This window comes from Sebastes umbrosus, chromosome 18 (assembly GCF_015220745.1).
Source record: "Sebastes umbrosus isolate fSebUmb1 chromosome 18, fSebUmb1.pri, whole genome shotgun sequence".
NCBI classification, from domain to species: Eukaryota; Metazoa; Chordata; class Actinopteri; order Perciformes; family Sebastidae; genus Sebastes; species Sebastes umbrosus.
Window position 1 is genome coordinate 12980423 of NC_051286.1, and position 15918 is coordinate 12996340.

Sequence of the window (15918 nt, forward strand, 5' to 3'; positions counted from 1 at the left end):
GTGGATTTGAATAACTGCACATTTCTTTTGAATGGGAGCCCTCTTTCAAAAGGCTTTTTTGCCTCACTGGCGTTGGTTTAGTGGTCAAACTAACACTCTCTGACACGCGTTTGAGCGGAGATGTCTTCCTCTAATAATAGCTACAGATAACACATTTGCATTTTTTAATTGTACAATTATTCTTTCATTACATGCATCAGTAAAAATCAGTTGCCTCAGATAATTACTGTACACGTCTGTACAACCCAGAGCCGATAGATCAGCAGCAGCAGAAATGTGTGTATTGTGTGAGGTGGTTTGTGTTGTTGTCGGCAGCGGGGTGGTCCGGCGGGCCTCCCTGCGGGGGTTATTTACCCGCTCACATAGCCGCAGTTCTGCTGACTCTGTCACATTGAACATACACACAAACACACAAGTACACACACACAAAAAATGCACATACGAGTGTGTGTACAGACAGAACGCACTCTGTACATAACATAAATCTATAACTACTGTATTACACACACTCTCGGTGCTTACACAGCGACACTTTCTCTGCCAGCGCCAGTCCATTCGGATGAAGGATGACGACCTAGCGGAGGCGCACAGCCCTCTGAAATTAGCCACATTTATAACAGCTGTGACAAACACGTGCACACACACACACACAGATGCACTGTTTTTTCATTTTCTCTGAAACAGCGTAGCTCCCTCCCTTGTTTACTCTGCTGTTTTCACGTTGCCGCATTAAACCCGTCACTCTGATGCTCTCTGTTGGACAGATGGTTGTCTGGTGGCGTTATGTGTTTCCTTGCCTTTTTATCAGTCTACCACCTGTCCTTCCTGCTACTTCTCCCATAATACCAGTCTATAAAGTAGTATTGCAGCATGTTCACTTATTTTTTTTATTTAGCAAATGTGCTCCGTAATGCCTCTTTAAATATTGCCAAGACACGATAACGGCAAAGCTTTCAGGGAAGTCGGAGGTTAGTCAGACTAAAGCTAATCTTCCAGAGAATTGCAGCAGACTTTTTTTCGAGGCTCTGCACAGTTTTGAAAATGGCAGAGGACGATAGGTTAAAATATTTGACCTTCCGATGCGGCTCCCTCAGCCTCGGCGGGCAGCGTTGTCAGGGAGCATAGCTGTTTCATGTTTGGAATAAATGATATTCGGTCTGTCAGAGCAGATATATATAAATGTGCCGGAGCGGTCGGTTGTCTGAATGTGTGTGTGAGTGCAGCGGCTTTCCCCTCGATAGGCCAGTGCCTCATCAGGGGTAATGGGCCATGATGAATCAGAACCTAATCAATGTGCATTACCATTAGGATTTATTCCCATGCTCACTCTCAGCGGCGGACGGGCAAAATCAACATCACTTAGCCAAAGCAGAGGAGATGCTACCCACAACCCACGTTGGGTTGAATCAGCCAGCATCAACCACACACACAATTATAGAATAAGCAGTGGGGATCTAAGAGATGATCTAAGTGACATAAAGAAATCGATGAGTATTGGTTTTAAAGCAGAGTTCTAGGGAATTATATTTCAGTGGCCCTTTTTTTCACTTTGCCTTGAAACATTTCTTGGGGAAATAATGCACCACAACATACGCACACATATGTACATTCACAAACAACCTGTGTTATTACTAGAAATAGGATTGCAATATAATTGTTTGATTTCTCAGAAGCTAGAAAGCCAACAAGAGAAAATGTTATGTGTTAAGTACTGTACTACAGCTTGCTTACAACCTGATTTTATAATGACCTACACTTGAAGGATAAGTCTGGCGATAATCTCTATTTTTCTTATTGTCAACAAATCCCATAAAAAGACTAAAACCAACAATGAATCGATTCCAACGACATGTATTGTCTGTGTACCCAAAGCCTGATGTATCTAATTCCTCTGTGCCATAGAGCTCCACTACCAAACCTGGAGCTACCGCCACACCAAACTATTAAAAACACACCAATAAGACAGATGTAGACTGGCTGACATGTTCCTTCATTACAATGAACAAGAGCACCGTAGTTTATTTTAAATTAATCCCACATACAGCTGAAAATATCCCTAGCACTTTCTCCTGTTTGAGTAATGTTTGCTACATCTACAATATGCAGGGCCCAGCCGTTTCGGGAAATGATTTAGCCCTTTTCAAAAATGAAATCATAAATGTGTGACTTGTTTTTTAGATTTATATCTGCAGTATGACACCAGAGCGCTTGAGGCTGAGTGCCACAGGCAGGCTAGAGAACTCAGAAAGTGTTGTTAACACATTGCTGGTTTTTGTCTTTTCATGGGATTTGTTGACAGTAAGAAAAATATAGACTAACGCCAGTCTTACGCTCAACCTTCTTTACTATAAAGATAGAAAATGTGTTCCTAATTGAATTGTACACCAGATTTGACTGTTACCAGGCCATTAAATAGATGGTATCAGGCGCTATAGGCACCATAGATGTGGGTCATTCGGGGCCTACTACGCCTACTACGCTATAAAAATGAAAGCGTAACTTAAAAGCAACACGTTCTAACATGTTGTAAAACTGAATGAAACAGTGTTTCTTTAGGTTTATGCAACAAAACCACTTACCTAAGTTTAGGAAAAGCGTTGTGTTTTGAATCAAAATAACTACGCTTCAAAAGTGAAAGTGAAACTTAAGGCTTATGAACACAAAGACAACTACACGTAGTGGTGGAATGTAACCAAGTACATTTACTTAAGTACAATTATGAGGTACTTTAATTGAGTATTTACATTTTATGTTCCTTTTATACTTTTACTCCACTCCTTTTTGAAAGCAAATATTGTACTTTTTACTCCACTGCATTTATTTGACAGCTTTAGTAACTACTTACTTTGCATATTCAGATTATTAAGAGTAAATCCAAAGAAAATAAATAAATCAACTAATACATTATGATGTATTATCACAGGTTAAGTTACCCAGCAGTATATAAAGTACTTAAACTTAGCTCCACCTTTACCTTAAAGTACATTAAAGTGACAAACACATGCACCTCTAATTAAAATTCAGTAATATAATATATGTTATGCCGAAATGGGCTTTCCCGCATAATAAATACTTTTAATTTTTGATACTTTAAGTACATTTTGATGCTAATACTTTTGTACTTTTACTTAAGTAAGACTTTGAATGCAGGACTTTTACTTGTATCAAAGTATTTTTACACTAAAAGGTTAAAAGGTAAAAGGTCTTAATACTTCTTCAACCCCATAAGGAGTTTCATGCCGTCAATACTACAGCGCCTGACTCTCGCTTCTGCTCATGTCGTAATTACTACGGTCGCTAGAAGTCGCTGTTCTTTTATACTTTCTTTTGGTGATCGACCATGTAAATACAGTAGATGATAAAACCTACTAGTGGGTGTAGAAGGCCCCTGTTGACCCACATCTATGAGGCTTATAACCACCAATAACACTTCTTTAATGGCCTGATAACAGTCTACTCGGCTGAATTGTTTGTGTCAGGATTGCATTTTATGTTCTAATATGATTGCATAAAGTGGCTCAGGAGAACTAAACTGATTCATTCACGTCAGTATTTAGCTGAACTGTCAAATGCTCCCGTCTTCATTTTAGCGTTGTTGTTCTTTAACCAGTTTATGTATTACTTTGCTCGAGCATGTTAGTGTTTGTTTTGCATGTCATTCTTCAACGTGAGCTGTTGTTGTAGGTTTCAAAGTTTTCTTTTCTTTATAGCTTGTCCTCCCATTCCAGTGAGGTCTCTCTCTTTCCACCTCAGTCTTCTTTCAGTGTGTGTGTGTGTGTGTTTGTGTTTAGACTGTGTGTGCCGCCGCTGCTGCGTCCTACCCCGCATTGTGACGTCCCCGGAGCAGTGCCATGTGTTGTGTCATTTTCTGTTTAACAGCACTTTTCTTCCCCCCCCCCTCTTTCCCCTTTTGTCCCACCTCCTCTCACCGCCCACTGTGTTTTGTCCCCGTTGACTGTGTGCAGCGGTGTTGGGCTCAATTCTGTGCCCGTGTTGATTATTTTTTATTTGAACCCAGTGCCCCCACGGTGCTTCTCTTGTGGTTTTTGTTTTTGTTCTTATAGTTGCAGGATCCTCGCATGTATGATCAGGTCTATAGGTACTTAGACCTTCCAGGGCAGGTATGTGAAAATACAGAGATTTATTTCAAAAACACTGTGTGTGATTTCTGATTCTTTACAGATCTGTGTGTGTGTTTGTGTGTGTGTGTTGAGTCAGTCATGCTGAAGTCTGTGTAGCAGGGAGTGCTCAATGGACTGGAGTAAATATGTAAAAAAAAAACATGTCAAATTGTCACTTTATTACTACTTTGTGAGTTCCACGCTTCAGTAAAAATATAAACTTGTATGATAACTTGATTTGGTCCACGTCAGTCAATGAGCACTCCCTGTTCCCAAGCTTGACAGTATTTCCTGTGTGATTTGTCTCTTCACAGAGCTAATTCAGCACACTGTCTATTTGACATCACCTAATTTAAGACGTTTAGAAGTTTTGCTGCTATGTAAAATGAAGGTGAATTGTTTAAGAGAGGAGGCGTTGGTGTATGGATGTTTATGTGAACAGTTAAATAAAGAGGATGTAGCAGCATTTAGCATCAGAAAAGAGGGTAAATATCCAGAGGGGGCAACATAGATCCATGTTTAAAATGTGTGTGAAAACCCTTCTTTTACTCAGGTTTCTCTTTCTACTTATAAATCGGTCAACTGTGCCTGTTGTTATAGTTTCTAACAGGCGGTCACTGTTTGATTTGTCTTGGAAAATGACGAATAAAATGTATTTAACAGCAGCTAATCTGTTATCTTTTCTCTCTCCCTCTCGTCTCCTTTTCTTTCTCTCCATCCACAAAACCATCTCTTGCGGATTTATCCTCCATCTCCTGTTTCCCTCTAACCGTTTCTTCACACACCATCACCACCATCGTTACCATCATCCTCCCCCCCCCCATCACCCTCCTTACCTTACCAAAGATAAAGGCGATAGACCGTCCGGAGCCGGAGAAGATACCGCGGGCGCCTCACGACCGTAAGAAGGAGTGGCAGAAAATGGCGCTGGGCGCAGAGCTCGTCCAGGACATACCTGACGACAAACACAGAGAGGCCAACGGATCTGCAGGTTACCACGACAACAGGTATGTGAATGTGGCTGTCCAGTATTCATCACGCATCTCAGAGTTGGAAAATTCTCAGAGACAAACATTTTGGGCCAATTTTAGGCATACAGTTACAATTTCTTATTACACGGCTTTGTTGAATACTCGATTCTGATTGGTCAATCACAGCGTTCTACGGTCTGTTATTTCTTTATAGCAGACCGTTGCTATGTATAACCGACTGTTGCTATGGGCGCAGTTCTGATGTTGGACTCTGGAGGACAGTTTTTGTGTCAAATTATTGATTTCTTAAGTAAGTAGCCGTGTAATAAGTGGGATAATGTACAGCTAGCGGGTCATTGTCGTGAAATAACGTAAACCCTGTCAGGGTTTATTTCACAACAATGAACGGCTCGCTGTACATTATCCCTTACTTAATCTAGGAAAGTCCTAGCCTGTTAGGAGTTACCAGCAGGTGTCAAATGTTGGGACTAACATGCACATCCATCCTGGTAACCATGGAAACACAGTATTAAAATATCAATGAGCTTCAAAAATACTGATTGGATAAACATCGGAAGTAATCTACAAAAAATAAATTGCGCATCACTCCACATAAAACGAGTTCTGGCAGTTTACACTTCAGCTACAATTTAAAGTTCCTCACTGTTGTGATTGTGTTTATTGTGCCTCATATTCAATCATTTCCCTGTCAGTCAATGTGATTAATAAGAAAAGATTTTATGCAAAGTGGTGGTTTTCTTTGATTTGTCGGTGCCATGAATAGCTGACATAAAGTCTTTTCTCCGAGTATTGATGAGGAAGCATACCGCAGTGTCAGCACATATACATGGTTGTGAGTCTGTGATGGACTAGGAGAGCAGCCCAGCAGTACTCACAAAACATCGGCTGAATTATTACTGTAGCTGAGGCACGTTTACATTTTTGCTCATGAATAAAATATATAGAAATGGTGCAAAATACAGAAATAGGCAGATTAACTGTAATTATCTTTGAGGAAGTTAATCCATTGTAGAAGAATGTTTTTTTAGCCTTGACCTGAGCTGAAGTGGAGTGTGATACACCCTCAAGTGATTCTACTTTCTGAATTTCATTTTCTTTTTTTCCTGTGTTAAAAAGTCTAGATCAGATGGGTCCGCAGACTCACTGAGAAAAACATCGTGTCATCTCTAATTTTTTATAAAAGTTCAAAGTGTAACATCTCATTAATTAAATCTCAGAAAAAAAGAACTTCAACTAGCTTGAACATGTCTGCTAATTAGGTCCTTCATCTCGGCTTCATAAATACAGGATTGATCATGAAAAGATGTTTTTTAAACTTATTTTTACACTTTTTTTTTTATTAAGAGTAAGTAGACTGTTGTACCCAGCGTGCACCACATTAACTCTTAGCCCACTTCTGTATAATGCAAGGAATATTTACATGATACGATCCATTATATCTGCTCCCAACCTGGAGGTAAATCATCTTCATCCTGTAGGATGATTTACAGGATAAGAAAGAAGAAAATACAAGCTCTGCTCGCATCTTTGCATCTATCTCTTCAAGCCTCTAAACATTATTCAAATGAATCTAGAAAGACTATGAGAGGAAAAAGTCATTTCTTTGGTGGAACCGCTCACCACTTCTTGACATGTACAGTATAATGCATGACGAGGGCTCACAAGTAGACATTGGATTGGGCCTCATGTAGCAACGTTCTCTTAAAGTCAACTCTAGATGCCACCAGAAAAAGGCTGCAAAAAAGTAGAACTTCAGCACATAGATAGATAGATAGATAGATAGATAGATAGATAGATAGATAGATAGATAGATAGATAGATAGATAGATCAGTACTGGCCTTACAGAAAAATCGAAAAGGGTCCAAGTGTTTTTATAGTCTTAACTGGGATTAATGACCAATAGTATTTATTTAGCCCACAAATTTAATAATTCAATCATTATAATTACTCTAAAACATATAATAATCTAAATTTTATAACATGATATTTTGTTTCCTTGTGTTGGACAAACAATTCGTGGACTGTGAAAACAAAATGTTTTTTCGGTAACACTTTCATTTCATGGTAATTAGGTGATAATTAGCAAGTAACCTATTTGAAATTTCTTTGTAATTACTGCCAAATTACCCCAATATTTACCTAAAAATGTATAGAAAATTACGTTATTTATAAACATTATTTAATAATTATATTCCGCTATTTCCAAATAGCTGGTCATTTATTTAATACATTTCCAGGAAAAGAAAACAAAGCTAATTGATATGCTTTATTTCCATGTCTGCTGATAGATAGATAGATAATAATTAGCATAATAACTTATTTGAAATTTCTTTAAAAAACTCCCTGAATCATTACATTAGCTACCAGGTTACATTTGTGTAGACAATAAGTCACACAATGGTGAGATTTGTGCCTGATCAGAAGTGTCTTCTATTAGTTTGGCCCTATTTTAACCATTATATGCAATTTTAGCATATAATTATTAAATAATGTTTATAATAAAGTAATTTTTGATCAATTTTGAGGTAAATATTGGGGTAATTTGTCAGTAATTCCAAAGGAATTTCAAATAGGTTACTTGCTAATTATCATCTAATTACCATGAAGTTTGCGGACCTGTAAAATGGAAGTGTTACCGTTTTTTCTTATCTTGGTATGAGTGCTCTCGGCCCCTCGTAAAATGTTCTCTTACCTAAGAGAAGAGCAAAACTAAGAAAACATTGGTGAATCCCAGAAATCAATAGGTACTAACAAAATAAGAACAAATCATGGATATGAACACAAATAAGAGGACATTTCTTTTTATATTCCTGCATGAGGACCAATGTTTGATTACGTATTGCTCAACACACAGTCTTATAGATGGGATGAAAAGGTGTGACTCACACTTTGAGACACTCAGTCATTCATCAGGTCAAATTCCTGATGAATGCGAATGAATTTTGTATGAAGAAGATGAGGAGCGAAACTTTGTAAATAAAGTGAGAGCAAGCTATGAACAGTATGCAGATGATATTGTGGTTCTTTTAATGAAGGGGTCATAAGGTCAAACAGATGGGAGAATTGGGTCTATTCTATATGTAGCATGAGCTGTAGTCGTAGCCAGAATATCTATTGTTGCGTTTAGCTGGCGGGAAAAAAAAAAAAAATAGTGATAAGTATAGAATTGCACATGACAATAGACACAAAAATCAGCGAGGGAACCGAACAAAATGTGAGTTAAGGACAACATATCTCTCTGCTCAGGGCTCCCTCGTACATGGAACATTTGGACGGGCCCTTCTCGCTGGCGGCGCTGCCCTACACCCAGATGAACGAGCTGCTGAACCGAACCGGGGACAGAATGTATTCACGACCCCACGACCCTCCACCGCCTCCACCACTCATGCACCCACTGGGAGAGATCAAGCCACCCTCTGTGATCAGGTGGGACGGGAGACAACACCTCAGTTTTATGTCCCCTCGGAAACCTTTATTAATACATAGTATAGTTGCAAATAGGTGCTCAGCCACATTTGCTTGCCAGGAAGTTGTAGATCTGATTTCCAACTTACATAACTTGAAAAATTGAATCTTGTGACCCGAGCAGATTCAAGTGTGAAAAAAGGTTCACAAGCACACGCACACAAAATTGCAATCCCTTCCACCTCTCTTTGGTTTGTTTGTTTTTCCTCTCATTTTTTTCTGTTATGGATCAGTTGGCCGTAGTGAGTGGCATTTCATTACTTTTCTTTTCCATTCTGTTTGAGAGGATTTTTCGCTCTGTTAGAGCTCAGCAGAAAGAAACACAGAGAAGAAGAAGAAGAAGAAGAAGAAGAAGAAGGGATGAATGGATAGATGGAGGTTTTGTGGACCAGAGCCGAAAGAAAAAAGAAAAGGCTCGGAGAAGGGCATGATCGATAAAGTGTTAAGGCCACTGAGCGTATTACAGGTTGTTTTTCTGCAGCGCACTTTTGCCGCATATGTCACTGTTTGAAGGGATGGAGAGATCAGAGAGAATGATTAAGGCTGTGGCTGCGGCACCAGAGAAATATCTCATTGATTTTCTTTTTTTGTCCTTGCAGCTATCTTTTCTTTTTACTCACAAACTCTTTCCTTACCCCCATCTTGATTTTATTTACTCTCCAGTCTTTTTCTGACCTTTGGTTCTTGCGATTGCTCTCCTTTTATAAGTTACTATCATTGTCTTCTATATCCAATGTTCTCACTTTACCCCCTCCCCACATTTAATATAGCACTTGGAGGCAATACTCAAAACATGTTATTTTCCTCCCCCTTTTCTCTCTCTCGCTGGGCTTTTTGTCTGCAGCAATTTTCTCCATAGGAAGAAAATTGATTGCGAGCATGTCGGTCTTTGTGTTTCAATGTCCTGTAATAGCTTGATCCACCCACTCAGCTTCAGCAGCAGTTAATGGCCAATACTGATGGCATTCTGCCTGTAATGTACAGCAGTTACTTGTAGCTGAGACTGATGCAATGCTGCACATTGCTCCACTGAAAAAAATGTGTCTTATGAACTAACTCCTAATTTTTGTTGAATGAGACAGTATTGATTTAACTTGTTATCTGACTCTAATCCCCCGTCATGACCTCCTTTTCTTTCTCTGTCTTTTTCCCTCCAGTTCCAGTTCGGGTTTTTCCGACAGCAGACCCCAATCTCCAGCCCGGACAGCAGGCCTCAACTCCAACACTCCTCCTCCACCGCCTCCCCCTCTTCCCCCTCCGCCTCCCCCGTTACCCTCCTCAGGCATGCGGGGCACTCCTCCTCCTCCCATCCCTCCGCTACCGGTCCAGCAACATCCCCCGGCCATCCCGCCTCCTCCCGCTCCTCTCCAGATCGCCCCGGGCGTGCTGCACCCGGCCCCTCCGCCCATCGCACCTCCCCTCCACTGCTCCCCAGCCCGTCTCCAGCAGGTCCTGGACAGGGGCCCGCCCGTGGGCTCCGGGACCCAGTCGGACGGCAGCATCCTGCCTCCTCCCCCGCCGCCGCCTCCTCTGCCCCTCCCCGGAGCGCGGAGCAACTCGCCCTGTTTGTCGGGCCCGCCACCGTTGCCGGCCTTCCCCTCAGCAGGAGCCATGGCCTCCCCGCCGCCCCACACCCTCCACGATCTGGGGAGCAAGAGGCACCATCCGGCCAATCTGCCACCCATCAGCGATGCTCGCAGTGTCCTGTTGGAAGCTATCAGAAAAGGTGGGTCGTGTTTTACCAGAAATGTTTGAAGTCTTCCACAGCCGGCAGTGAGGGGTCACGAAGCACACACTCACAGTTTAGGGAGGAAGTGTGTATGTGGTACTAGTTTGAATCCTTGTCCTTCCTATCTTAAGTCTTGAGTTAAGATAGAAAGAGTCTAAACAACATTACAAAAGCAAATCCTAACTAACTTTAGGAATCCTATTTTATCTTAGGTTAGGAAATCCTAAATACTCAATCCAACATTGCTTATCAACTTTTATGTCTGTTACCTGGCAACCGACGTGGTGCACTTTGTCCAATATCGCATACTATGTACTACATACATATGTGTACTATCGTTCAACACACCTTTGTGTGAATAAACAGTAGTATGTATCTTTTCGGACGCACTGATTAGTAATTTATGCTGTCACTTCCTGAGAGCCTCCTTGGCCGGTTGTAGACGCGTAACCATGGTAACATGTGCCAACCTCATGTGACCTAACCATCACCTCATGTGATGTTTGTGCCATACTAAATAGCATGTTAGTATGGAATTTCGGTCAGATTAAGTCAAAGTAAAGAAGATTTTGGGAAGTTAGGATGCTTGTGTAATACACTTTTCCTATCTTAAGTTAGGATAGGAACATTGGAATTTAAGAACTGTTCATCTGTAATGTTTTACAGTTCCTAAATCAGGTCCTAACCCTTATTACCATGGTTACCAAACAGTTAAGATAGGATCTACAAGTTAAGAAGTTTCTGTAATAAGGCCCCTGATCTATAAAATTACAGCTGAAAAATGAGTCAATTATTCAGTTACTTGATGGACAGGTAATTAATCTGTAAAAATGTTTGATATTTGATTATTCGTCCGAAAAGAAAATCCCTTATAGGTAAAAAATTCCAAAATTCACTTGTTCCAGCTTCACAAATTTGAATGTTTTCTGATTTGATAGTAAATTGAATATCTTTGGGGTTTTGGACTGCTGGTCAGATAAAACAAGCAATTTTGAAAGACCCCACATGACATGATCATAAACTGTCTGTTACTCCTTCTTCCAGGCATACAGCTGCGGAAAGTGGAGGAGCAGCGAGAGCAAGAGGCTAAGCACGAGCGCGTCGGCAACGACGTGGCCACCATCCTGTCACGGCGCATCGCCGTGGAGTACTCTGACTCAGAGGACGAGTCCGAGTTTGACGAAGGAGACTGGATGGAGTGATGGAGATCAGAGCGATAGAAGAAGAAGAAAAAAAGAAGCAGCATTGGAGGCAGAGGACAAAGTGTTCAGGTGCCCCCCCACCCCCCAAACCCTGCACTCCACACCTCGCCATCAAAGAGTCCTTTCTACTCTGGAGAGAAGCGAAACATCGTTGTTGCCCACTTTTCCTCTGTCAAGCTTTTTTTTTTTTTTATCTCTGTCTCGTTGTGGTTTGTGTTCGGAGGAGAATCTCCACGTCAGTCTTTCTAGTGTTCCAAGAGAAGTTTTTTGCATTCATTCTTTTCTGCACTACCACACGACCTTGTTTCTTCTGGATTTCTTGTGATGAAATCCCCCATGTTTACTATTGTTATACATGAGAATAACTTTTTTTTTGAAGAACCACTTGTTTTTGTTTCTTATCTGTATGTTGATGTAAAAAAAAAAAAAAAAAAAAAAAATAGAAAAGGAAAAAATGAAGGCATGTTGCATTTATCCTTAGTTCTCCAGCACCGTTTTGCCACCTGGTGGCTGAACATGACATTGAATGAATGCTGTTTTATCTTTTTATTTACCTTTTTTTCTGCTGAAACATTTGCAGTTTCAACGGGGCCAGTAGTTGCTGATGCTGACCACTACATGAACAGTCGCTCAGCGTGTGAACACCAGCTGGGATATCAGGACTGACTTTACCACTTAGAACAAGCAAAAGATTGTGTTGGTATGTCATGTGAGGATTGATGTATGGGTTAAAAATGAAGGAAGGGGAAGTCTGCTTTGGCCACGCGTGTGCATATCCATCCATCTAACTTTGACCCCAGGGAAATGTATGCCAAGAGATTGAGCTTTTTGTCTGTCCAGGTTCTAAGGAGCCACATACGCTCATGTTGACATCAGGCAAAGATAAACACTGAGCCATTGGTTTATTGAGCTCTCATCCTTTTTCTCAAGTTCGTTGCCATAGAAATGGACACTGGAAGCGATTAGACGCTGTAGATGTGCATCAGATTTCCTGCCTCTCTTATTGTCCCTGATGAATATTCAGTGTGCCGAGGAAAACTTTGAATTCTGAGAAGGTGCCCTGCGATAATGGGAGTCTGACCAACACCAGGTACAAAACCACTCACCACCACTGAAGGCAGCTCTTCCCTCAGATCCCCCCTTACCGTGTACCTGACCACTAACGAGAAGCCTTACCTCGTTCGGTTCTACAGCAGCAAAACGTCGCTCAAAAGAATACATTTGATGTGATACACTGCCTTTTCAGGCCTGAAAGAGAAGGATACATTATGCCTTGTTTTGGCTCATTTCAACGAAAATGTCTGCCATCCTTTTCCGTTTGTTCGTTCGTTCGTTCTTTCTTCTACTTGCCTTATTGTTCGTACAAAACGTATCGTTGAGTTGATGAATGTATTGTGCTGTTACTACTTACTTGCCTGCGCTTGTATGGATTTGCTGTTTCTATGTTTGGGGGGAGAAAAGGGGACGGGGGGGCGGGACAGAAAACCCTGGTTTAAAAAAAGAAGATTAGATCAATACTGTATACCATGTAACTTATGTAACTGTTGACTGTAACAGTTTGCTTGAATTAATAAAAATCTAATGTTACGTTTCAGCCCTAAATGTTACGGGTTCGTTGGTGTCTCATGATCTCCACAGCTGAGCTCTGCTCTTCATATGAGGATTAATAACTGAGCAACAAGTCATTAAGCAAAAGTAGATGGATCATGACCAAGACACAAAGTCAATTAGACATGAATTACTCCTTTCATTATGGGCACCAGCAGAATCATGTTGACATATTAATAAAAATCAGTCTGTGTAATTAAATAATAGATAATTTAATTTTCAAAATAAATGGTTAACTATGTAGATGATGAGTAATTATTGATGCTGTTTTGATGGGGATTTGTGGCGTAAACACACATATATAAAATGTGGCATCATCTGTCTATCTATGCAGTTGGATTTAAACGATTAAATATTCCAGATCAGTTTGAGTCTGTTTTGATTAGTAGGAAATCATAAGTAAGATTAATTGCTGGACATTTTGTCATACAATTAATATCTAAAGTTTAATCTGCTTTATCAGAAAGTCAGGCAGGCTTCATCTCAGTTAGAAAAGTCAGCTTTATTTCTCGGCATTTTGACCATTTAGTTACCAGGGCGTCCCGAGGTTCATCAGCTTTAAAGTAACTAAACTTAAACTTAATTACATTTGTCATATACATACAGGTGCACACATGAAATTTGATCTCATTTAATCCATCCTAAGTATTTTAGGAGCAGTGGGAACTACTGTGCAGCTGCAGCATCTGTACCCATAGTGTCAATCATGAGTACTATCATATGAGAGCTGATTGTAGTTACTGTTCGGTCAGGTTACTTTTATTTCAAAATAAGAGCTCACTGTTATTCAAGATAAATTCATCGAACACTAACAAATACAATCTCTAACTGCACTTAAAGAACCAAGTTAGCAAATGAGAATTAAGAGGATCATTTTATCTGAAAAGGCAGGTTAGCCACGAGTAGTTTAGTCATGTTGAAGAACGGAATCCTGTGTGTATTTACTGTATGATGCAATTTCATTAATTGAAAAAATGTCATAGTTAAATGACCTGTTTTCTGGCTCCACTAAACTTTTAGTTGATACTATTTGATTATTGTGTACTTTTATCATGTAAAGGCATTTCACCCTTTATTTTTGAAAGATATATTGTGAAATTTCTCATCTAAAATCATAACAATCTTTATATTTTCAAGAAAGGGGGTCATTTGTATCTGAAAAATGAGTTCATATATGAGGGTTCACCTTAAAATGTCTTGACCATGATCCACCTGACCGAACAGCTCCGGATACGTTTTTAAGCCAGCTTTGATGAACTAAAAAATGATGATTTGATGACTTGTGGAGGAGAAGAAGCATCCTGATAGAAGTCTCACATTCTGTTTGTCAGATGTCGATGAAGAATGAAGGTTAAAATTAAAAGTTCACTGTTTCATGTGCCATCACACCCTCATCACCTTCTGTTCCCGTTCCTCTCTCGTCTCATTCTCACTTACACGTCTTCACTCATCTTTTCTTTCCACCTCTTCTCGTCTCCTCACCTCCCCTCTGTCTGCCTCTTTTCTTCCCAGCCATCTCTCTAAACAGAGGAGGCCGCTCTCCTGGAGTTTTCATGTTTGTTATCTTGTCACTCTTGCTATAATCTCATATATTTTTTTGTCCTGTCACTCTTTATCCTCTAAGCCTGCAGTTTCAAAGACGCTTTGGGCATTTGAGCTTTCATGTCAGGGTGGCACATGACAACTGCGTCTCAAAAACATGTCAGCTTTGGGACCGCGTGGATTATGACTTCAATACATTGTGCTGAGCTCTCGTCGTAGTTTGCAGCATGCTGGTAGGAGGAGGAGGCTTATTAAAAGTGTGTGTGTGTGTGTCTAAGGGGAGCTGATGAAGAGGAGATGTAATTACCAGATATAGTGAAGTTATTCTGTTCATGCTTGGAAGATGTCCAACTGTTTCACCTTGGAGGAAATTGCCTGATTTGTTTTCTTCCAACATTAAACTGTAAGTCAACAGACCTGAAATAGCTTTTTGCAAATAATCATCAGCTGGTGTACTTTCTTATTATCACCCTGATGAGTTTTTGCCACATTGGATAATACGTTTTTACAGCTCCTAACTTGAATTATGCTTATGCAAAGAATTCCACCTGCTCCAAATCATTGAGGGTAAAACAAAAGCTAAAATAATACCATCTTGTCCAAATGCTTAAGTGACTGTACGAGTTCCTCTTTGCTGTAATCTACACAGCGGCAGACACAGTGGAAGGAGTTTGTATAGAAAGCCTGTTGGGAGCAATACACTTTATATCAGTGGTCTCAAACTCAATTTACCTGGGGGCCGCTGGAGGCAGAGTCTGGGTGAGGCTGGGCCGCATCAGGTATTCCACAAAAAAAGCTTTGTTAAAAAAAAAAACAATCTTCTCAAACGTCATTATTAACAGTTCTTTAACTTGAATGGGTTCTTCTGAACATGAACGGTTCTTCTGAACATGAACTGTCCTGAACATGAATGGAACATTGAAGAACATGAACGGTTCTTCTGAACATGGCCTCTATTGCGTCTCCCACTTTTCCTGAAATTGTCTGTGCTCGTCACCAACCTTTCTCTTCACTGCAGGCTTTGAAAAAGACATGATATATATTCATTCCACTTGGTGTCACTCCACAATAAAGTTGTGCCTGCTGTGTTTGTGTTGCTCTGCAGTTACACCACCAGACCGCTAGTTGGCGGCGGCGTCTCTATGAGTTCCTTCTTCTTCTTGTACTCCAAACAGAAACTGAGCGGCAGTTGGAGCTAATAACTGTTGAACCACAGAACTTTGTTGCGGTCTGCGTCGCCGCGACGTGTAGTTACGTG

At 40.5% G+C, this 15918-nt stretch overlaps 1 protein-coding gene across 6 annotated transcripts in view; it reads left to right on the top strand.

The window, feature by feature from the left end:
- The window catches only part of wasf1 (WASP family member 1), a 71454-nt gene extending 58254 nt beyond the window's left edge, over positions 1-13200 (top strand). For 5 of the 6 annotated variants that reach the window (XM_037751287.1, XM_037751292.1, XM_037751288.1 and 2 more), the window contains 5 exons: positions 4065-4121; positions 4968-5128; positions 8361-8540; positions 9737-10305; positions 11353-13200. In XM_037751287.1, the coding sequence (XP_037607215.1) occupies positions 4065-4121; positions 4968-5128; positions 8361-8540; positions 9737-10305; positions 11353-11510 (1125 nt within the window). In that variant the 3' untranslated portion in view covers positions 11511-13200. The remainder of the gene's footprint in view (positions 1-4064; positions 4122-4967; positions 5129-8360; positions 8541-9736; positions 10306-11352) is intronic. The other variant, XM_037751293.1, reaches the window with a different exon arrangement.
- The last annotated feature ends 2718 nt before the right edge of the window (positions 13201-15918 follow it).